The 25,315-nt window shown below is 37.7% G+C and overlaps 1 protein-coding gene across 2 annotated transcripts in view; it reads right to left on the reverse strand.

The window, feature by feature from the left end:
• EFHB (EF-hand domain family member B) overlaps positions 1-25,315 on the reverse strand; it is a 48,983-nt gene that overhangs the window by 21,141 nt on the left and 2,527 nt on the right. For both annotated transcript variants that reach the window (XM_042903486.1, XM_042903487.1), the window contains exons 2-6: positions 9,230-9,292; positions 8,648-8,791; positions 7,778-7,958; positions 6,248-6,358; positions 2,338-2,467 (exon numbers count right to left, since the gene is read on the reverse strand). In XM_042903486.1, coding sequence (XP_042759420.1) covers positions 2,338-2,467; positions 6,248-6,358; positions 7,778-7,958; positions 8,648-8,791; positions 9,230-9,292 — 629 coding nt within the window. The remainder of the gene's footprint in view (positions 1-2,337; positions 2,468-6,247; positions 6,359-7,777; positions 7,959-8,647; positions 8,792-9,229; positions 9,293-25,315) is intronic.

A 25,315-nucleotide genomic window follows, 5' to 3' on the forward strand; every position in this document is an offset into this window, starting at 1 on the left:
AGCTTGCTTGGGATTCTCTCTTCCTCTCTCTGCCCCTCCCCTACTCTCACCCCCTCTCTCTCTGATTTATATATTAAAATAAACTTTTAAAAATCCAGCAAACCAAAGCAATGAAGAATCTATTGCTTTTGCAATAATTAAGTTTTAAAATACAAGAAATATGATCAAATAAAGCATTGTTCCATCAATGATGTCTCCTTGGGGGTAGAGACAAGTTGGAGGAAAACGATCCCTGCATGTTACCTGCTTTTACAAATTCAGTGTTTGTTTGTTTGTTTTTTTAATTTAGATATAATTGACACATAACACTGCATTCATTTTGGTTGTATTCAGTGTATATTTCTAGGACTATCCCACCAAATCATTGATAAATATGTCCTTGTTAATAACCTAAAGGCTCTGCTCTAGGACATTCTTAAGGACCACATTGCTGTTGTGTTTATTTTAGATCTTTTATAAATTGATAACAGCTTTACATTTCTAAGCTTTCAAAAATGGATAAACCACATTTTGTTATCTCCCTTTAGGCATTAATTTCTATATTTAATTCATATATCTATAATCCTTAATAATCCTTAAATAATGGTTTAACTACTTTAATATTAACATGTTAACAAATGTTTGCTATATGGGTTCTTCTGTACTCTAAAGAAAACTATTTCATATGGGTTTAGTATATAATATTACAAGAATTTGTTTTGGGTTTATGTTTTACCATTATTGCTTTGAATAATTCAAGTATCAGAAACTCATAATAAAAAAGTAGACGAGGAATGGAAATCAGTATTTCAGGCCTGTGATCACAGAGTCCAGTGCCTATAAACCTGGTGTGGGGGTTAGAGGCAGCCTCTGGAGCCACGCTGCCTGGGTTTCATTTCTACCCCTAGTACTTCTTAGCTGCATGATATTGGGTACACGATTTAATTTCTTTGTACCACAGATTCTTCATCTGCGAAATTGAAAGGATAAAAATTATAACACACCTACCTCAAAGAGTTGTTGGAAAAATTAAATTAATAATATGTAAAGTACTTAGCACCTTGCCTCTAACATAGGGAGCTGCTATCACAGGGGCCACACAGACGAATGAGCCAGGCAGGTTGAGTATCTGTGGGCATGCAAACTTTGTATGCACACTGAGGCCCATGGAGACTTGGATGGCCAGTGTCTCCTTTAAAGAGGGCAGAGGGCAAAACAAATCTACTTCCACAACTGGTGTGCAGAAGTACAGGCACGATGTACTGGGTTCCTGTGGTTGCTGTAACAAATTCCCATAAACTGGTGGCCTTAAATGACAAAACATTCTCCCACAATTCCAGGAGGCCAAAAGTTAGAAACCAAGGTGTCAGCAAAGCTACATTCTCTCCAAAGGCTCTAGGGGACAATCTATTCATTGCCTCTTCCAACATCTGGAGGCAAATATCATTCTTTGGCCTTTCTTGGCTTGAGGCCACATCACTCCAATCTCCCCCATCTTCACATCACCTCTTCTCTATGTGTCTTGTCCTCTTCTGTCTCAAATCTCCCTCTGCCTTCCCTTATAAGGACACTTGTCATTGGATTTAGGAACCACCCAGATAATCCAAAAATGACCTCTTCATCTCAAGATCCTTAACTTAATTACACTTCCAAAGACCCTTTTCTCACATAAGGTAACACTCATAGGTTCTAGGAATTAGAATATGAACAATGTCTTTTTGAGGGGCCACCATTCAAGCCACTATATCAGTATTTCCAATCTTATGGTTTTTTAAGCATAGGAGGAAATATGAATTATTATCAGTAATCTCCCAATGCTTAAGTGTTAACCTATATATAAAACATAACACAGAAAATGAAAAATTAAGGAACTTTATTTTAGTTTTCTAGGCAAGTAGTCCTATCTAGAATTCAGGCATAAAAAGGTCACAGTTTGCAAGAATTAAGTCAGATACTCAGGTGCCCAAATAACTATGAAACAAAACTGAATGATAAATAACAATTCAGTTATATATGATATGACCATCTTATAGAGATATGAAAGCCCACATCTTTAAGAAACATGAATAAGGTTGATTCTATAGATTAAAAATACGTCTTCAGATTTGCTTGCAAAGGCATGAAATAACCATAGAATGATACACATACACACACACATACAGTATCATGGTTATCTCTGGGAGAACTGGGAAGTTTGGAAGACAAATCACTGCATATCTTTTTCTATTAATTTTATGTTTGAACAATATCAATGCATTGCACCTCTTCAAAAAATAAATTTAATCAACATACTATTCTTTAAGTACATGTTCCATGATATTTAACACGTGTTTCAGGATACAATATAATTAAACTTACATTTGTAGTTCATGGAGCCAATATAAAGTTTTTGCCATGGCTCGTCCATCATTAAAATGTGGTGTTGGGACCCCATACAAGTTAAACCTATGGAAACTTGATGGGTTATACTTTCGGTTCTTTGCTTCTCCTATGATAAAAAAGAGGAAGCAACACAAATAACCTTATCTTGCAAGAAGCACATTATGCTCTCACTGACAATGAAAATGAGAGTGGGAACCAAATGGAATTGTAACAGTGCCAGGATTGCACAGATTTGGCAACAGAGGACAAGCATCCTCCCACGTGAGCTGGGAGACTGGTGGAACAAGAGTCCCTTGTCTTCATATCTGGAAAGTAAGTACAGAAACGATGTAGGAGAAAGACATATGAATGATGAAAAATGCAGGCCCCATTAACGTTGCAGAAATCTTGAAGATCAGGGGAGGTACTGCCGTGCTTTGGGATCCCAAGATTCCCTTTCCACTGTGCTAAGATTTGAGAGCCTGGTGTTTTGTACTTGCTGATTTGATGAGACCATCAGAACATTGCAACCCTCCCATTTCATTGTATTCACTTATCTCATATTAGAAACTGAAGCCTGAGAACCCAACAGGGAGCTTTTTATAATTAAGATCTAATACTGTACTTTTTTCATGTCATAATGTGGTGTTAGTCTTCTAGATAAAAGTCTTCTAGATAAGGTGTTAGTCTTTCTAGATAAAACTAGAGATCAGCTAAAAGGTTAAAAAAAGGATGGAGATTCAGCCCCACCAGTAATCCAAACAATGTAAATAAAAACAATAATGTGAAATCATAATTTGTCTCTCAGGTAAAAATAAAGAAGATTGGCAATGCTCACTGTTAAGGAGGATGGGAAGTGGAAACTCTAATACACTATGGGTGTGCGGGCAAACTGGGGCACCTATTTTGGTGTATGTTTTGGCTTTCAGAGTTAATATTTCAAATGTTCATAAATCTAGGAATATATCCTAAAAACATCACATTCACAAAGATATATAAGCAATATATTTTGTGATACTGAAAAATACAATATAGATACTGATATGGAAAAACAACTACAGTGTTACATTAAATGGGGGGGAAGCAAGTAGAAAAAAGCATATATAGTGGGGAAACAAAACACACATATATACTTGTATGTGAATGCACAAAAAAAAGCATCTATGAAAGTATTATCTGTGAAAGACTGGGAATTGTGGGAGATTTTCTTTGTATTTTATAAAAGAAATATGTATTATTTCCGTAATGACTAAAATTAAGTGTATTTGAAAGATGTTATGTATTTATTGTTATTGAATGGTGCCCTTCACATATTATTTTTTAAATATTTATTTATTTATTTTTGAGAGAGAAAGAGAGAGAGAGTGCATGTGTGCAAATGGGGGAAGGGGAGAGAGAGAGGGAGACAGAGAATCCTAAGGGGCTCCGTGACTCAGGGCTCAAACTCATAAACCATAAGATTATGACCTGAGCCGAAATCAAGTCAGATGCTTAACTGACTGAGCCACCCAGGCACTCCATTTTTTTTTTGACATATTATTTTAAATAAAAAATGTTTAATGTATATACATTAAAGTTCCCCAAAAGCATGGAGAATATTACGCCGTTTAACTAAAGATAGATGGCTTAGTGCATGCAGGTTAAAAAGATGTTCAAGATATAAACTGTAGTTATCTCTGGCTAATGGGATTTCAAGGTTACATTTACTTTCTCTTCCAATTTTTTTGAGATATTTAGGTATGTATGTATGTATGTATTTGTTTTAATATTTATTTATGCAATATGTAACCCCCAGTGTTGGGTGCAAACTCATGACCCTGAGATCAAGATTCACATGTTTTTCCAATCAAGCCAGCCAGGCACCCCAAAGATTCAATTTTTTTTTTAGTAATCTCTATACCCAGTGTGGGGCTCAAACTTAAAACCCCAAGATCAAGTGTCACATGTTCTACCAACTGAGCCAGCCAGGTGCCCCCCATTTTTTGAGATTTTTAAATTCTCTACAATTATTATATATTTTTTATTTTTTAATGTTTATTTATTTTGAGAGAGAGAGTGTATGTGTATCTGGCATCAGGGAAGGGGTAGAGAGAGAGGAAGAGAGAGAATCCCAAGTAGGCTCTGTGCTGTCAGCACAGAGCCCGACATGGGGCTCAATCTCACGAACCATCCTGAGTTACCCAGGCACCCTGGATTTTACACCTTTTCAAGAGGCCAATGAAACTTCCATAAAAAACAGCACATGGGGGCACCCAGGTAGCTCAGTTGGTTAAGCGTCCGACTCTCAATTTCGACTCAGGTCACGATCTCATGGTCCTGAGATCAAGCTCCACCTCGGGCTCCACACTGGGTATGGAACCTGCTTAAGATTCTCTCTCTCTCTCTCTCTCTCTCTCTCTCTCTCTCTTTCTCCCACTCTCTCCACCTCACCCCCCTCAAAAAAATTAAATTAAAAAAATTTTTAAATCATCAAATGAAAGTAATGTCAGTCATTTTATAGTCCATTAGAGCTCTTCTAAATATAAAAAAAAAATCTATGCTCATTTTCCTCTAATTGCTAAATATATATAAGGTATCTAGTTACAAGTTGTCTGTATTATGTTGTACATACATATATGTATATATGTTTGATGACAATTAAAAGTGCTGGATTTTATTGTGCAATACATGCTCAGCTTTTTCAAAAAATGAATAAAGTATTTTCACAAAAAGGGGGAAAGGGAAGGAGGAATAAGAGGAGGGAGGCCTGGAGGGAGGAGAGGAAGAAAAGGAGGGAGGGAGAGAGCCAGGGAAGTAGAAGGGGTACCCACGACCGAGTGAGGGAAGCAGTGGCGTGAGAGTGGGAAGGCAGAAATCATCTCAGGACTGGATGTGTTAAAGTGTAGGGAATCAGCAGAGATTGGCCATGAAAGAAGAGAATGACAGATTCCAGACAGTGGAGCAATGAGAATAGGAAACAGGCCCAGCTACCAACAGAATTAGGAGGAAGAGCACAGAGAGGGACTATGGTATGAGAGGGTGGTAGAGGAGAAAAAGTAAAGAAATAAGAGAAAGCAAGGGAGAGAGGGGCCTTGCGCTGCAGTAAAGAGCAAGCCTTGCTTCTAGCTCATGAAGACTGAGTTCATGAATCAATCACATATAATCCATCAGCTTTCTCGGGACATATGTCACAGTCTGATTCTGTCTGCTATTAATTTCATCAAGATTCCACTTAGCACCAACATGCCAACAATTAAGCTGTATTTCACAGCACTCTAAATATCTAATGCCTTTTAGTTGTGCTATAGAATAGTTCTAGTGATATGCTACATCAGACAAGATTACATCATAATAGTAGGAGTAGGAGTGGGAATAGGAGTGGGAGTAGAAGTCGGAGTAGGAGTAGGAGTAGTAATTGAGCCCCTTCTATGTTCCAGGCACTATGCTAAGCATTTTGCAGGCACTCCCCTAATCCTCACAATATTATCATCTCCATTTAAGAGATTAGAATAGACGATGGTAGGATAATTAAAATATCCAAGATTTAGAGACAGTAAATGGATAAGCTAGCACTTGAACCTGTGCTATCTGATTCAAAAAACTGTGCACTTGACCATCACCCAATCTAAGTACTTAGAATAATCCTGACCTTTGAATAAGAACAGTATTTTTTTAAACCTAAAACTACCATGTAACCTTTCTAAGATATTTTTTCCTTTTAATAATACATACATTTCTACAATTTAATATACAAAATGCATAAGTATATGTGTACCTAGCTATCAGGGGTTATGACCTTATGATTAATAAGTTATTATTTACTGATCACTTATTATATGCCAGGCATTTAACCTCATAATCTTTATTCCTCTCCACAAATCTGAGAATCCTATATGCTCAGGCCTATTTTACACTGGAGGGCACTTACCCACATAATAATCATTGTGAGAAACAATATACAGATCATGTCCTTCTTTTCCTTCTTTACATACTTCTTCATAGGGTTTTGGTGGATTCACTACATCTCTAGCAGATAATTCTAAAGGAAGAATTGATGAAATCAGGTTTAAGGTAATTTCCATCTATTTATAACATATTTAAATTGACTAGAACAAATGACAAATGAGGTATGCCAATGGCATAGGCTACATGGGCACTCTGAGAGAACACAAATGAAGATTTAGCAAGAAAAACAGGGCACAGCCTACACACAAATAGTGAAGAATACCAGAAAGTGGGTCAACTCAGAATAATCCTGTAAGGCAGTACTTTTTGTCTCATAGATGAATTATTACAGCTATGAATAGACATATGCACATTTTAGAACATTCTATTATGTATTTAAATGTGGTATACCTTGACAGTACTTTCACATTGAATGGTGTAATCCTAGATAGCAGTTATGATATAATAATTATAATGTTGTAATGCCATGCCTACATAAATACAATTTTTAAATACTAGTATAAAGGAAAAAGATCATCTATCCTAAAATACATTTTTTTCAAGCCTCAAATTTTGCCTAATTTTAACTTTAGATCTGATATGATGAAGTGTAGATTTTGCAGATTTTTCATCCCAAGAGAGAGACATAATTTATTTCCAGAGTGGGTGTTACTATGTTAAGGAAAATAATCTATTGGCCCTTTGGGTGAAAACAAAGGTAGAGTTCCTGAGATAGAGCCTTAATGGGTGCAGAAAAACAAAGAGAACCAAACTTCTTTGCGGGATAAAGAAAAATGTAATTTGAGGTCTCCTGTGGTAAGATTCCTGGAGAAAGAGAAGAGACCTGAAAAGGAGAGGAGGGAATAAATGTGAAATGGGTGTAAGGAAAAGCACCCAACAATATGGCAGGAGGCTGGGGCTTCAGAAGAAACAATGACCTGTGACCAATTCCATTTTAACTTATTGTTTGTTGAAAGATGTGCTCCACTCCTCTCAAAAGAAGAGTGAAGTTCTTCTCTACACACTGCCTACATTTGGTTAATACACGGTTGACACTGTGGATCTGCACGGATGGAGTGTGGTACACAGCACTGGTCAAACTTACTTGTTCTGTGGTCTGTTTCATAAAAAGCTAAGAGTTATGAGCACATCAGAAGCATTGGTGGAAATAAAACACACAAATGGATGTCCATAGAGAAGGGATTGCAGACTTCATAGCTGGCTCCAATATTAACTTTCTTGAATCTCTCTCCTGTTTTTATATCATCTCTCGCTGAATCTGCCTCCAAAACCTGAAATTTTACTGCTTGGTACACATAAACTCTAAGGATTCTGGGTCTGAGACTAATTTTCTTGCTATGATCCCATCTTTCATTCTGAATCATCATTTGTACCACCACCAAATGCCATGTCAACAAGATATTCAATTCCATTTTCTAAGAATTCTTTCTCTTTCTTTTTTTTTAGAAGACTCATTTTATCATCCAGCTCCCCACCATTTTTTTTTTATTACCTCTGACGACTGCTGTCCCAAATGTCGTATGGAGTACATCCAGGCCTTTAGGTAATCCTGGCGTTTGATCATGAGATTTTCCTAATGGTGCCCTTTGATTGCTTAAATATACTGATTCCTTTTTATCTTTAATTTTCTGTTGAAATGTTGTAATGGGCTGTGGATTTATCAATACCTTTGCCTAAAGAAATCATATAAAGCACAGATGTAACAACAACCAAAAGCAAAAATCTGAAAACTGAAACTAATCAATAACTGGGAAGAAGAGAATATGATTATGGAAAAATATTTCATTGTCCTTGCCTTTGCTCATCTTCAAATGAACTGTCAGAATTGGAGCTATGAAGCTGAACCATGCCTACACATGAAACTCCAAGGAGGCTCTAAGGTTTACGAAGAGAGCTCCGTGGTTACCTGACTCAGAGTCTAGAAGTGTGGGAACGACAAGTGCAAGAGCCACGAGGCTGCCACAAGCTCTCTCCAGATGTGTAGATGAGGTGTTCTGAATCTGGACTGCCCAGTCAACATTCAGCCTGCTCCCTGCAAAGTATACACAAGCACTATGTAGTGCCTCAACGTGGTATCACCCAGCCTTCATCCTCTCTGTGTTCTAACAAAGCCCAACAGCATTTCTCTCTACTCCGAGAGAATGGAGAGCAACTTGGCTCTTAATAATCTGAGGGGAGAATGTGTAGTTTGTGGCTCAGACCATTAATATCTTGTGTCTTGGCTGTTGCTGCTTGGATTTTTTCACTACTCAAGAGTATGAGAGGGAAGGAAACTGGAACCGATGATTTCGTTAATACCTCATTTGTGCAATTTCACTTTGGGAAGTTAATAACATACAGGGAAAAAAGGAAAAGACGTTACCGGTATTGAAGTTTTAGATCTTATTCCATGTGTCAAATAAGGTGCGATTTGGGGATCATTTGCTCTGTCATAAAATACTCTTTCAGCTCCAGCAGGTGGATATCTATAGTTGAAAAATTTTTTTGCCTCAGGTGGAGTAATTAGCTACAGTGAGACAAGAAAATGAAACTAAGTAGTTTTGAAAATATTAGCAAGATTAATCTATACCAATCAGTGAACACCCCCCCTTCATTGCATGAGTAGAGTAACTATAGACCCAAATAATGAAACTTCCTAACATGTGTTTGTTTTATAGAAATAAACATCATATTTTAAAATTTATATTAGAAAACAACCAGGAAGTATTCAGGTTAGAAAGCATAACATAAATGACTATTTTCTATAGAAATAAACGGTATTTTCAATAGTTTTTGTAGAGCTGGAAATTTTAAGCCTGAATTTTTACTTCCTTGGACAAAATCAATAAAAGGACTCAAAATACAGTAAATAATCAAAATTGACCACATTAAGTTTATACAACTTTCATTAAGAAATGTTGGGAGTTATCTAATGCTCACAAAAATCCATATTGAAAATGCTCACCCTGGGAAGTTTTTCAGTCAAACAGGTTGCAACTCTGTCTCCAATAGGAATAACTTTCCCTGCCTAAGGGGAAAAAGAAAATAAATAGTTGGCCATGTCAGTGTAGAGGTGGAGCATTTTAAACAATGGCATTTCTTTCAAATTTGGGCTATGCTTCTAATGCTACAAAGTTACTTTCAACTATTTAACACAATTAAGAAAAAAAATAAGAAATATAGCAAATCTACAGTAATCCTGATATATAACATAATAAATATTAATTGCTAAATATACCATTACATATATTATACCCACATAGAGTTTTATATATACATACACACACACATACACACACACACACATAGTGGTAGTATTGTCAGTGATCCTTCCAGTTATGGGATCTCTGTGAATATGCTGAGGGATTCAACTTTTAGAAATAATGCTTATCAGTTGCATGATATAATCAGTACAATGAGAGTACAGCTGCATTCAAACTAAGCTCAAGAAAAAGTATTAGGTACTTCTGAATGTGTGTGGTATGTTTGCATTTGAGTGTATTTCTACCAACACCCAACTTTTGGCATATGCAACTATGTCATTCCTGGCCAAGCTCCTTCAGTGAATGGCCCCAATGCACTTGGTTTTGTTCACTTAATTCTAACTTGGTTCTTACCTGTTCTTCCTTTGCCCAAGACAAAGATTATAATTATTTATTCCCAGAGATACACTTTTTATCTATTTCTCCTTTGTCATTTCAAGGCAGCTGATAGTTATTTGTGCAAAGCATAAGTTTCTTTTTAAAAAAATTAGAGAAAGAAACTTCCCATAAAGAGTGTTCTGGGTCTTTGGAGGGTCATGGAGGAATCAGGATGGAGAAAAGCAGAAAGATTGAGAGTTGGGTGGATGGATAAATGTGTAGATGTTGGCAAGGGGATAGATAGATTAAATAAATGGATAGCTGGATAAAAATATAAATAGATACATGGATATAGATGGGTATGTGAAAGCTTTTTATTATGTTAAGTGTTGAGTACAGAATTCCTCTTAGGAGGAGAACCATCAAGATTTAAGACAGTATCTTGACAACATCTCTGGGTATAAAAAAGGAAGCCCACAGACATGGGCAGACAGAGAATTTAATTGCTTTGCTAAAAAACAGAAGAGCGGCGCTTGGGTGTCTCAGTCGGTTGCATATCCAACTCGATTTGGGCTCAAGTCATGATCCCAGAGTGGTGGGATTGAGCCCCATGTCAAGCTCCACGCTGAGCATGGAGCCTGCTTGAGATATTTTCTCTCTCTCTCTCTCTCTCTCTCTCTCTCTCTCTCTCTCTCTCCCCCCCCCCCGTCCTTCCCCTGCTCATTCTCTAAAATAAAATTAAAAAAAATTAATGTGAAAAAATATGAACTATCGATGGGCTAGACTAAGGAAGGATTAAAGGAAATGACAATATTGAGGAGAAGGTGGGAAAGGCCTTCAACAAGTGAGAGGCCAGGAGGACCAATACAAGAAATTGGCCAGTGAGAAGCTTTAATGCCAAATCTTAAGTAAATTCAATTTTTTAAAAGTCTTTAACACATGCTTATTTATTTATTTATTTATTTATTTATTTATTTATTTGAGAGATAGAGAGAGCATGAGTGGGGGAGAAGGGCAGAGAGAGAGCGAGAATCTTAAGCAGGGCTCCGTCTCACAACTCTGAGATCATGACCTGAGCCGAAATCAAGAAAAGGACGTTCAACAGACTGAGCCACCCAGTCATTCCAAGTAAATTATATTCATACAACTACATTACGTGAGAACACTGTGTGAAAAAAGGGAAAGAGACTGTGTTGTAAATTGGGCTAAAGCAGCATACAGAAAAGGGAGGACACATACAAGTGATTTTTAATTCAGCTAAAAAATTGTAAGAAACCTCAGAGATATCAAGGAACATAAAGTCTCTCCTGCTATACCTGTTATAGGTGCTCCAGCCATTCTTTTAAATATTCAATGGAAAGATAGCCTCATGAGGCTGAAGAATATGGGAATACTCCCACAGCTAATTATGTGGGTGACAGATAGTTACAGAGATAGAAGCAAGGATGGATTGATTGATGGATCAATCAGCCCATGGCCTGATACAGAATTCTACCTGTCCTTCATACCGGCTTCCCTTCCAAGTGTTTGACAGTAGATATTCTAGGTTTTCATCATTGTAAACATTTTGTGGGCAGAAATGCCCTTGGGATTCCTCATAGAGTTGCCTACATGAAAAGCAATTTGATTGCAAATCAGTAGCTATGAGTAGGTTGATGTCCTCATGCCATTTGACTGGGGACACAAAAATGGAAGCCATTATGTCTGATTTCTATCTAGTGTCATATAATAAGTCTGACAAGTCTCCTCCACCCCACTTCAGTCATGGATCTCTCTTTTTACTTCAGTTGTTCTCAAGGATGTCTGTCCATCGCTTTGAGGTATGAAAGGCAGCAGAATAAAGATTATTCTGAGCTGACCATTCTAAGAAACAGCAGTTGAGAAAGAAGCTCTGCAAACAAGAATAGAAGTGACCCTTTCATAAGGGATATTTATGTTTTACAAAGGAAATCATTTGTAAATGTGTCTCCCTCCCAGTACCAGGAAGAAAAGGATGGCTCTAAGACTCCACTCTTATCAACAGGGAAACACTGACTTAAATCTGCATGACAAACATAACCCTTGTTTACTCTATTTTTCTTGGCAACCTCCCACAGCTGGACTTCCCTTTGTCCCAACACCTTTCTTTTGTTTTTAACTTAAGATGGTGTTTAAGGAGGTGGCTTGAGCTATCTTGGGGAGTTACTCAGTTTTTCTGGGTATCTCTCATGTATGCATGAGGTATACATATTTTAAAAAACTTGTTTTTCTCTTGCTAATCTGTTTTTTATGGCAGGGAGTCTCAGCCAAGAACTCAGAAGAGTAGAGAGAAAATTATTTTTCCTCCCCTAAATTTTCTCCATCAAGCCCCACAACAAAAATACATTCTTTCCTTCATAGCCTACACCTGAATTTGGCTATCCCAAACACAGGCCCCAAGTTTGGTGAAAATTTATTGTGTCATTTTTCATGTGGTCCACTAAGAGACAATAAAATTGTGTTTTATTTACATAGACATAAACAAGCTCGGAGCCTGGAGCTTGGTTCAGGTTCTGTTTTAGGTTCTGTGTCTCCTTCTCTCTCTACCCCTCCCCTGCTCACACTCTGTCTCTCACTCTCAAAAATAAACATTTAAAAAAAATTATATATACGTAAATACACTAAATATGTAAAAACAGGCAAATGGTTCAATAAATTATGGTATCTTCAAATGACATACTATTGTGGGGCACCTGGGTGGCTCAGTCGGTTAAGCACCTGACTTTGGCTCAGATCATGATCTTGCAGTTTGAGAGTTCAAGACCCCCATTGGACTGTCTGCTGTCAGCACAGAGCCTGATTCCAGCCTGTCTGCCCCTCCCCTGCTGGAGTGTTTTTTTTTTTCTCTCTCTGTATCTTTCTCAAAAATAAATAAAACATTTAAAAAAATAATATACTATTGTATAATCATTTAAAATGATGGATATAAATAATTTTGAATAGTATAAAAATGTTCATGACATAATGTGAATTAAAACAAAGATGTAAATTTGTACGGATACATACGGATACACACAGGCAGCTCTTTCTGCCCAAGGTCCCGTCCCCATGCTTTAATAAAACCACCTTTTCTGCACCAAAAAGAAAACAAACAACCAAAATACACAGAATCACATCTCTATATGCAGCAGTACACGCAGAACACATAGACAAAAAGTTGCTAGTTGTGATTCTATTTGAGTGGTGAGATTATAAGTGACTTACTTTCTTCTTTATACTATTCTTCTTAATATTTTACTACTATATATTGGTTTATAAAGCAAAAGAAAGCAATAAAAGGTTATCAAAAAGCCTACAAACAACATCAAATAGAAGGAAAACAGCAACAAGAGCACCAGAAACTAAGAATAATAATCAAGTATATGCAGGCCCAAGACAGAATTTAGAAGCAGCTTTAATGGCCACCTTGAGTCTACTTCCCGAACTCTAAAAGGTAGCCTAGGGGGGTCCTAATGACCTTCCTAACCTGAGGAAGAGAGCAATGATCTTCCTGAAGATTTTCTGTTGACTCAGGGAGCTTTAGTGCCAGGATCCAGCCAAGAAATATAAACAAACGTTAAGTATAACCCTATCCCCCAACACACCATAAAACACACTCTCCAGGACTGTGAACTCCTAGGTGGGACCTCTTCTTGCACCACCAGGGATGGGTAGAGTTCCTTAGCCCTGTTTCTCAAACTTTAGTCACATGAACACCTATAGTTAATGTATGTATTTTTAAAATTATGCTGGCAGGGGCGCCTGGGTGGCTTAGTCGGTTAAGCATCTGACAACTCTTGATTTCAGCTTAAGTCATGATCTCACAGTTTCATGGGTTTGAAACCTGAATGGGACTCTGGGCTAACAGAGCAGAGCCTGCTTGGGATTCTCTCTCTCTTCCCTCTCTGTCTCTGCCCCTCCTCCACTTGCACTCTCTCTCTCTGAAAATAAATAAACTTTAAAAAAAATGAAAATAAAATTATGCTGGCAAAAACTTGGGAAATGCTGGATCTTTAATATACTAAGGTACATTTTAAATCTCAAAAGGAAGGATCATTTAGTGCTCTACCATTAATTTGACCTCGGAGGTTTTATTTGTTTGTGTCACTAAATTAGCCTTGTATGAAAAGCCATATACAGGAACCCCTAGCTGGAGTTTCATTTCTTCAAGTGTTTCTACCACTGACTTCATTTATAAAATAAAAGGCTATTTCCAAGGTTGGTAATCGAAGAAAAAATCTCCATATAGGTAAGACAGTGGGTTTTTAATAACATAAATCTTGCCTCCTTTCTCTTAAAGATTTCTTCCCAACTACTATCTCTCAACCACAGATTGGCTTCAGAGGAAGAGGTACTGCCCTTTTAATTCTTGGTTTCAAACTTATTCCCCATAATATGATTAAGGCCAGCCTGGAATAAACACTTTAATAAATACTAGTAGATTTTTCAAAGGAGAGAGAGGAAGATAAAGTCTCAAACCCAGGGAATAAAAATGAAACCAAATAATCTATTTTACAAGGTATATTCATCTCCATCTTTGCAGTTTCTATAGCAAGGATTCCCTACCTGATTTATCACTCATCATTTATCACTTATTTTAGCACCTATCATCCAGAAGGACAAGCCCATGCACCCCCAAGTTCAAGTCAAACATGTATGTACACCATACAGATGTGTCAAGACTGCCATCTGGTCTGGTTCAAAAGACTTAGAAGAATGAATGTTATTTTCTCTCTTTTTCAAAATTAACTGTCTAAATAATACATGTACTCTGTTCAAAAATCAAAGGGTTGTAATAAAAAACAGCATTTCCCCACCCCACTTGCATCTAGTCCTACCAACTGTCTTCTACACTTTCAGCCACTTCTGGTATTTATCTGCATGTTTCTAACCCTTATACTGATACATACTGATTAGTCTTAGACATCATCTACTGGTACCCTTTTATTATGGAGAAGGCTGGAGCTCTTATACCTCTCAGTACGGTTACATCATACTTTTTGATAAAGTCAATGGTGTTTACATTATGATAATTAGATTATTGTTCACGGCTGAAATAAGTAAGTATATTATATATTGTCGTGTTATGTTATGTTACGTTATTTTTTCCTAATCGTTGCTTTTGCCTTTGCTTTTTGTGTTTTTTAATATGCCTATTTCTAAATTTTTCCAAGTACTCCAACCAAACTGTCAAATTTCTAGGGTGTATTTGTTTGTTTGTTTTTTAAATAAGCTCTCCTATAGCACTTTGTCTTCTTGCTTTAATCTCAGCTGGTTGCTCTTAAGTCTGGTGCAGAGCTCTTGTCCTGGGAATTTTTCCTTTGCCATGCTTCAGAGTTAGGTTTGCCTATTCCCTAAATCCCATCTATCCCCATTTCACTGAAGTAAATTCTTTAGTATTTTCCCAAAAAAGAATAAAAATCAACTTTTGATTCCTTGCATGTTAAAAAAAAAAAAACAAACAGGCTTAAAATGGAGCCATTTGTGCTAAGCCCCATGTCAGCAAACGAGGACTTAATATATAACCTAATTGCAGTTTCAGCCTTTCCCAGGAGTGGAATTTTAAATCAATCAGTCTGGAATTTCCTGATCAACCCTTGTGAGGTCATCTGCTTAGTAGACCCCACCCTTACCAAAAGAAAGGTGACCTTGCCTGAAGTAATCCTTTCTTTTTATTAATGACTTCCTTATCCCTGCCCCTTCTGCTTATAAAAGAGTTACATTTTGAACAGCTCCTCATAGCTCTTTTCCACTTACTAAAGGGGATGCTGCCTGATTCATGAGCTGTTAGAAAAAAGTCCATTAGATCTTCAAATTTACTCAGTTGAATTTTTTTTTTAACAGGTTCCTGAAAATATCTTTATGCTACTCTTTACATTTGATTAGTGGTTTGGCTAGGTATAAAATACAAGGTAGCAAATAATTTCTCTCTCAATTCTGAAAGCATTATGCCAACGTCCTTTAAGAGGTGATCTAAGGTGGGGTACCTGGATGGCTCAATCAGGTTAAGCATCCAACTTCAGTCTAGGTCATGATCTCACAGTTTGAGTTTGAGCCCCACAGTTGGCCTTTCGGCTCTATGCTGACAGTTGGGTTCTGTGCTAACAGTATGGAGCCTGCTTGGGATTCTCTCTCCCTCTCTCTGCCCCTCCCCCACTTGTGCTCTCAAAATAAATAAACTTTAAAATATTAAAAAAAAAAAAAAAAAAGAGGCTGTCTAGGGTACCTAATGGGCTTAGTCAGTAGAGCATACAACTCTTGATCTTGGGGTAGTGCATTAAACCCCCTTGGTGGGCAAAGAGATTACTTAAAAAAAAAAAAAAGAAGTGATCTTGCTAATTAGATGTCTAATGTAGTTCTGAATTTTTCCATTATATGTGATTTTTTTCCCTCTATGGATGTATTTAGAATCATCTCTATATCCCTAGTTTTCAGAAATTTCATAGTAATGATCCATGGTATGGGTATTCTTTCCTTCATTTGGCTTGACCCTCAATTAACTACTTGCAAACTTTTGTAAACATTTATTTATTTTTGAGAGAATGCTTGCACAGGAGGGGCAGAGGGAGAGAGAGAATCTCAAGCAGACTCTGAGCCGAGCTCAGAGCCCAACTGGAGTCTCCATCTCACCAACCATGACATCATGACCTGAGCCGAAATCAAGAGTCGGACACTTAACTACTGAGCCACCCAGGCACCCCAACTCCTTGCAATCTTGATTTGTATCCTAAAATCAAAGAAATGTGGCTGTATTTTTTGATAATTTTCTCTACCTCATTTTACCTATTCTCTCTTTCTGGCCCTACTATTAAATCAAATATGATGAGAGACCATAAGGCAAGCTGAGGGCCAAGCACAAGCTAGCACAACCCCCTTCCCTCCAGGGGGGATATGTGTGATATTCCTCAGGCACTCCTGGTTGCCCGAGGACATAGGAAAGGGAAAGAAAACCAACAGTTAACTGATAGAGGTCACAGTTGGGCAGGAAATAAGTCTCCAACAGTTTACAAATATCTTAGTACAATTAGAAGAAAAGGGGGATCTTATCAATAGCCTAATCTCCAGGAACTCTCTACTGTCTTTTTTTTGTTTTCCTACTGTCTTAATGATAGTGTTTTGCTAGAGGGAAAAACAACTCTAGCCAGACAATAGCTAGACCTCCAGTAATCTGTGAGTCTTCTTTAGCATATGGAAATCCCTTTAAGAAACTTTTTGAATCTACCCCCAGCTCCACAGTATGTAACCAGTCACTCTGCACAACTCCAGTGCAGCTCTTTCTGCCCATGCATCCTGTCTCCTTGCTTTAATAAAATCACATTTTTGCACCAAAGACTTCTTCAAGAATTCCTTCTTGGCTGTCAGCTCTGAATCCCCATGACCACTCCAAAAACCCATCAAAATGTATCTGAATATTTGTGGGGTGCCTGAGTGGCTCAGTTGGTTAAGCCTAGGACTCTTGGTTTTGGCTCAGGTCATGACCTCACAGTTTCCTGGTTTTGAGCCCTGCATCAGGCTCTGTGCTGGCAATGTGGAGCCTGCTTGGGATTCTCTCCCCCTCTCCATCTGCCCCTCCCCCACTCACACTGTCTCTGTTTCTCTCAAAATAAATAAATAAACTTAAAAACTATTTTTTAAGATGTATCTGAATATTTCTAATCATTGTTTTAATGTCTGGGAAATATCTTTGATTTCATCCTCTGAGAGAGAAAGCCAGGGAACCTGCATTACAGAAAGTATATTTTTATTTATTAATGACCCATTTTCAGCATGGAGCTACATCCCTACCTTATCTTGGCCTTGGCATTTTTACTCTAAAATCTGCTTTGGGAAAATAATCCACAGATTTGGTGGAAGGGAGTGGGAGCCGGCGCAGAGAGGTAGGGAGTCAGGCTAGCATAGGATAAAGAAGTGGAAACAGAAGCCCAACTGTGCTGAATATCAACTTACAACTGATCTTTTGATTTTCAGATCCAAACTTTACTACACTTTCTCCCAAGGGCTGGGCTTCTCAGGGATTATCCCAGGTTCCTAATATTTCCTTGTCTTTCATGACCTTGACATTTTTGGAGAACAGGCCAGTTATTTTATAAAATGTCGTCCTTCGGTTTAGGTTTGACTAGTGTTTTCTTATGATTAAAGTTATACATTTTTGTCAGGGGTGTCACAGAAACAATGCTGTGTTCTTCTGTCAGGGAGCACACACTGTCAATCTGTCCGATTACTAATAGTGTTAACTTCAGTCACTGAATGAAGGTGATATCTGCTACATTTCTCTACCATAAAGTTATTTTTCCTTTGCAATTAATAATTATTCTACGTAAATATCCAGTTCTGTACCAAACTTTCACTTACTGTTTAAGATCCATTGATGATTTTTGCCTAAATCATTACTATCATGATGATTGCCAAATGGTGACTTTCTAATTCCATCATTCCATCCACATTTATTAATTGGCATTATACTACAAGGAAGCTTTTTCTTGCTGGCTGTTCAATTTTTCATGTATTTACATAAGTCTGAATTCATGGATTTCTATTTTACTCAATGCCCCAAACCCAACCGTTTGGTTCACTAAGAGCTCCTTCAAGCTTGTTTCTGTGCCCCTTGACACATCTGCATTATTCTTTGAGAATTTTCTTACTTTTTGGCTCCCAAAAGTGTTCCAAGTTCATACTGTACTGCACCAGCCCTAGAGTCAGCCATTCTTCCAGAGTCCTTATTCCTTTTAATTCAGAATGATATTCAGAAATGAAGGTCTGGTTTTTGGTATGTTCATTTGTTACCAGATAAACATTGCTTCTAGATCCTCTTAGAGAATAGAAGTAAGGTATGTATGTATGTATGTATGTATGTATCCACACACCCCCATACTAGCATCTATATCAATTTTATAATACTCTGTTTTATACAATGCATGCAGATACATAGACATGGATTCAGACACGGACATAGATATAGATATACCATGAGTGTCCACCAATTAAAATCCGACCAAGCAGGATTCCTTCTATCCTTTTCCTTTTCATATTGGTAACTTTTTTCTCTATCAGTGAGAAACTTGGCTATTTTCCTCAATATATCCACTCATCTTCTCAGGCCCTCTGTATGTAATCAAACTCCCAACTGTACTGACCACATCCTTACTCAACCACCCTTTTCTCAGTTCCTAATCACAGCTGTTCTGCCTCATTTGGCCACCTCCTCAGTCAGTTCCCACTATCACAGCTTTCAATGACCATTTCTATGATTGGTTCCCAAGATTCAAGTCCACTCAGGAAGGTTGATACAAGACCATTTTTAGGGGCACCTGGGTGGTTCAGTTAGTTAAACATCTGACTCTTGATTTTGGCTCATGGTTTGTGAGCTCGAGCCCTGCACTGGGATTCTCTCTCACACACAAAATAAATAATAAACTTAAAAAAAAAATAATAATAAAGAGTTAAGGAGACTCTTCCTTCCAACTTGGGTCCCTGCTTCAAAAAAAAAAAAAAAAAAAAGATCATTTCTAGCTGCTAAAGACCCATTGACCCATAATCATATGCCACTTTCCCCCCTCCAAACTCAGTGTGGGCTACCACAATAGTCTCATCTCTCCCACGGGGCCTTGGTCAAGATCACTCTGTTTTACCCATAGATATCCTTAACTCTGAATATCTCAGAGAAACAGGAGTGATAACATCAATTTCTTTCTGCCCAAAAGGCCCTGAACCCATTATGCAAATGAAACCACTCAGTTCTCATAATTCTGCAGAGATTGGTTCTTCGCAAATTCTGACAAAATGAATCTTTTCCCCAAATAGCTATCAGCTACTCTTATGAATGAAAAAAATAATAAGGCATCTCCATTACATAACATTTACTGTATTATAAAATCATGTGTCTATTGGTCTCAGGTCTATAGACTCTAAACTCCTTGAAAGTAGGCATCCTTGTAGCACCAATGCCTAACATACTGTCTAATCATTGTAGATACTATTTTTTACTTATTTATTTATCTATTTATTTATTTATTTATATTTTTAGAGAGAGAGCATGTGCAAGTGGGGAAGGGGGCAGAGGGGGAGGGAAAGAATCTTAAGCAGGCTCCATGCTCAGAGTTGACACAGGGCTCAATCCCATGACCTTGGGATCATCACCTGAGTGGAAATCAAAAGTCAGACACCCAACCAAATGAGCCACCCAGGTGCCTCTAGTCATTATAGACACTATAATTTTTTTAACCTTTATTTGAACCTGTACTTCCTTCTTCCTCTTTGTACATCAGGGCTCAATACTATGTACTTTGTAAGACTCAGTTTTTTGTCTAATAACCCAGCATTTCTGCCATAGTCAGTGTATTAGTGGTGATCAAGGGACAGTCTGAGGATGTCTTGGAGAAATAACAATTACAGAGATTTTGATCTCTAACAGAGTGCTTTCTAAAAGCCAACAGCCCTTTCATGGGCTACATATAGAAGACCTCTTTTTACCAGAATCCTTTTAATTCTTGAAGGACACTCTAAAACTCTCTCTTTGTAGGCCACCATTTCCTGGAAACTTTTCCTGAATACAGGTTCTTGCTGCTATACCAATGCCTTTTACAAGAAGGACTAGAAGGCCTAATGGAGTCTCATAAATCCATCAGAGCAGACCTTCACATAAAGATCAACACCAACTTTGGGCAGCAACTTCATGCGACAACAGGATGAGTGTGTTTACCTTGAGAAGTATTTACTCCCCTTCCCCCAACTGGAAATGGCTCTGATTGAGATGAGCTCCCCAATTCCCTGAATGTACCCTGATGCAAAGCAATTGTCCTCAAGGATTGATTTTAGCAGGCTCTTCACAATAGGGATTTCCATCTGAACTCACCTCACAGCCATGTGCTTGACACTGGGTTTTTACTCACCCAAATGCACTTCCTTCCTCCTGTAAGATTGGATGACCTCAGGAGCATCAAATACATTACCATTCTATTCCTTGGTGACAATGTTGAGGGATCGCCTGTCTTTCCTCTTTTAGCTATGTGAAGTCTACCAAGCCTACCAAGAAATAGGTAATACACATAATGGATAAACTGATGCAAGCATAAAGAATGGGAATGTGGAAGGAATTCTTTTTATACCAGCATTACTCCCATACCAAACTCAGAGAAAAATGGCACAAAAATAAACACTAGTGTCTGATCTTACATGGGATCATAGATGCAAATATGCTAGTAAAATACTACCATACATCCAGGAATATGTTATAATTATAATATATGACAACCGGGTAGGGTTTAGCTCAAAATATAAAGGTTTGCTATTAGAAAATTAATGGTTTCAATTTGGAAAATATGTATTTCAACAGATGTGGGGGAAAGCTCTTAAGGTTCAAACTCTATTCCTGATTTTTAAACATTTTGAGCAAACTGGGAATGAATATAAATATCCTTAATTTCATATATCAGAAATCTCCACCAAAAATAATACCTGATAGTGAAACACAGGAATTCTTCCCATTAAATTTTGAAAAGAGACCTTACTTTCAATATTGTACTATTGATCATAGGCAATACAGAGAAACAGAAAATAAAGATAGCAGGTATACATACTGAAGAAGGAAAGGCAAAGTATCAATATGCCTACCTAGAAAATGCAAAAGAAATAATTGTTAGCTAGGATGCAATGGGAAGTTGCTTAAATAAGGGGACAGAAAACTATCACAGAATGGAGGACGGGAAGGGACAAAAGCAGGGAAGAAATGGGTTTTGCTTCACAGAACCAACAGTTCCAGCCAAGGAGATGCCCAACTAGGTGTTTCACCCAATAGCCCTTTGACAGGTGTGTCTCACTTGGTGACCCCTTACTTGAGCCAGTTTAAGCTGAATAGGCATTAAGGACCTACAGAGGAGGTCCCAAGGTGTCTTGAAGTTACCTTTAGCTCATTAGAATACTAAGCTCTCCTCCTATGAGCAGAGTTTTCCATCATTTTTTTGAACATACAATGTATGTACTAGCATGTTGACCTGCTAGGCATGAGCAGTTGAACCAAAAGTGCATATGCAAGCTCCATGCCCCCTCCTCCAAAATGCTGGGAGACAGTGCTTTGAAAGCTATCTCCCTGTCTTCTTACTTATAACAATAAAAAGCTCTTTGCTTTCAACATTTCCTTGGATTGTGCTCAACATGATGCACCCCAAGTGGCAAACCTATATAATGATAAGCAATTAAGATAATAGGAGCTCACCAAGATAACCAGATATAAGAATAAGAAAAACAATGAAACAGGGGTGCTGGGGTGGCTTAGTTGGTTGAGCCTCTGACTCTTGATTTTGTCTCAGGTCATGATCCCAAAGTCATGGGATCAAGCCCCACATCAGGCTCCACACTGAGTGTGGAGACTGCTTGTAATTCTCTTTCTCTCTCCCTCTGTCCCTCTCCTCCATGCTCTCTAATAAGGAAAAAAAAAAAGAAAAAGAAAAACAATGAAAAGAAACATATGAAACAATTTTCAATCTCATCACATAACCAATAAATGTGAATTAAAACAATGCCCTACCAACCATTATTAATTTTTAAAATTCAGTGGTACAATCTTTTAGGAAGGGATTTGGCAACAGTAACTAGAAAAAGATCCATTTGTTGGCTTCTGCTATAACTCTATCCTAAGGAAATATTCCAAGATATATAAAGATGTTCACAGACTACTTTCATAGAAAACAGAAAAATCTGGGAAAAAAAATCTAATGTCCAACAAGAGAGAGAATGAATTAGCTAAAAAATCATATATTGGCTTAAAGAAATATATTTTTTTAATTTTATTTATTTTGAAGGAGGGGGGCAGGGAGGGGCAGAGAGAGAGGGAGAGAGAGAATCCCAGGCATGTTCCACATTCAGCACAGAGCCCAATATGGGACTCGATCTCATGACTACGAGATCATGAGCCAAAATCAAGAGTCAGATGCTTAACTGACTGAGCCACTCAGGTGCCCCAATATTGATTTTTTTTATCAATAAGAGATCTTTGAAGGTCTCTGTAATAACACTGAAATATTATTAAATGATAATTAGTGAAAAATCAAGAAAAACTATGTTTAGTGTAACAACTCCATTAAAATGCATTTGGAGAAAAGTGTCACAAGAAATGTCGTATAGTCAATGATACAAACTCTTGACTCTGAAGTTGTGACTTCAAATCCTGAGGCTAACACCTCCTAGTAATATAACTTTGGCCAAATTACTTGATTTGCCTCAGTTTCTCACCTATAAAATGGAATTTAATAATAGCAGCTGTCCCTTTTTCCAAAGAAGACATCCAGATGGCTAAGAGACACAGGAAAAGATGCTCAACATCACTCATTATCAGAGAAATACAAACCCAAACCACAATGAGATACCCCTCACATCTGTCAGAAAGGCTAAAATTAACTCAGGAAACAACAGATGTTGGCAAGGGTGTGGAGAAAGGGGAACACTGTTGCACTGTTGGTGGGAATGCAAACTGGTGCAGCCACTCTGGGAAATAGTGTGGAGGTTCCTCCAAAAATTAGACATAGAACTACTCTAGGGGCACCTGGGCGGCTCAGTTGGTTAAGCGGGCTGACTTCAGCTAAGGTCATGATCTCGCAGTTTTCAAGTCCAAGCCCTATGTTGGGCTCTTGCTGACAGTTCAGAGCCTGGAGCCTGCTTCAGATTCTGCGTCTCCCTCTCTCTCTGCCCCTTGCTCTCACTCTGTCATTCTCTCTCAAAAGGATAAACAAACATTTAAAAACACAGAACTACTCTATAACCAGCAATTCCACTACAGGGTATTTATCCAAAGGATATAAAATGCTGCTTCGACAGGGCACATGCACACCAATGTTTATAGCAGCACTCTCAATAATAGCCAAATTATGGAAAGAGCTCAAATGTCCATCAACTGATAAATGGATAAATAAGATGTGGTGTATATATGGAACAGTACTCGGCAATCAGAGAATGAAGTCTTGCCATTTGCAACATGGATAGAGCTAGAGTGTATTATGCTGTGAAATAAGTCAGTCAGAGAAAGACAAATATCATATGATTTCCCTCATATGTGGAATTTAAGAAACAAAACAGGTGAACATAGGGGAAGAGAAAGAAAAATAAGATAAGAAAGGGGGGAGGCAAACCATAAGAGACTCTTAAATAAAGAGAAGCAACTGAGCGTTGGTGAGGGGAGGTCAGTGGGGGATGTGCTAAATGGGTGATGGGCATTAAGGAGGGCACTTGTTGGGATGAGCACTGGGTGTTATACGTAAGTGATGAATCACTAGGTTTTACTCCTGAAACCAATACTACACCGTATTTAACTAACTTGAATTTAAATAAATAAATTTTAAAAAATAATAGCAGCTGTCTCATAGAGTTGTTGTGACAGCAAATGAGTTAATACCTGCAAAGCTCCATGAGCTGTGATGTTGATATGGTAAGCTGCTAATAAACATTAACGTGAATGCAGCAGAGTGCTAGTAGGCATTGTATTAGGGAGATAAGATTCTGAGTGTTTTCATTCCCGTTTTCTAAACTTTCTATGATATTATTTTTGTTTTACAGTAAAAATGCATATTTTAATATTAAAAAATACTATTTCTAATTCATGCTAATCTCTTCTCTTGCCTATATTCTAATTCCACTCCCTCCTGTTTATCTAGGACCTGGTTCCATCCATTATCTCTTTTCTGTTACCTCAAACTCCTCTAATGATTCACTAAATAAATAGATTCCTAACTGTAATCTTTACTCTCTTCACTGTAACACTTCTTAAGGAAAAAAAAAATTCACAATAACTTTCTTCAGTTTGAATTTCCCATTCACTCTTCGGTATATTGGAATCTAAATTCTCTTTCCGTTATGCCAGTCTAACAATGTTGTTAATTTCCTTAACATTCAAAACTAATTAATGTATATCCTATTTACCCAATCACAGGTGTTTTAACACTTCTAGTCACTTTCTCCTTGAAATTCTCTTCACTGTCCTATCACACTTAGAAAGGATGTGAGAGGAGGAGGAGGCACAGGTTTTAGAATTGCCTCTGTTGGAAACCGAAAGCTGGTAGCCTGTGTCTGAGATCAGGTCTGAAGCCATAGACTGTAGAACCAATCCAGAAAGGAGAAGTAGGTGTGGTCAAGTGAAAGCGCTTGGCTGGGGAAATCCAATAATGGAACCAGAAAGCAAAGTGGGTCAAAGACAAAAGAACACCCTGAATCCCAAGGGGAACAAAAAAGTCTGCAGTTGCAGAAGAAAATCTGCAGAATCCCCGTGACCACTTCAGCAGAATTGTATTGTCAAATCTCAGTGTGTGGAGTCTTTTATTCTCAGAATATCTTAAGGATGCTTTTTTTATGTAATTCAATACCACCCTCTCAGACTCACCTCTTTCTTCTCTAACTGTTCATTCTCCCATTTATTAATCCAGCCTTCCTTCCATTTATCGTAGATTTACCAAATGATCACCATAAGCCAGGCATTGTGATATGCCATG

This window comes from Panthera leo, chromosome C2 (assembly GCF_018350215.1).
Source record: "Panthera leo isolate Ple1 chromosome C2, P.leo_Ple1_pat1.1, whole genome shotgun sequence".
In the NCBI taxonomy this organism is placed as follows: domain Eukaryota; kingdom Metazoa; phylum Chordata; class Mammalia; order Carnivora; family Felidae; genus Panthera; species Panthera leo.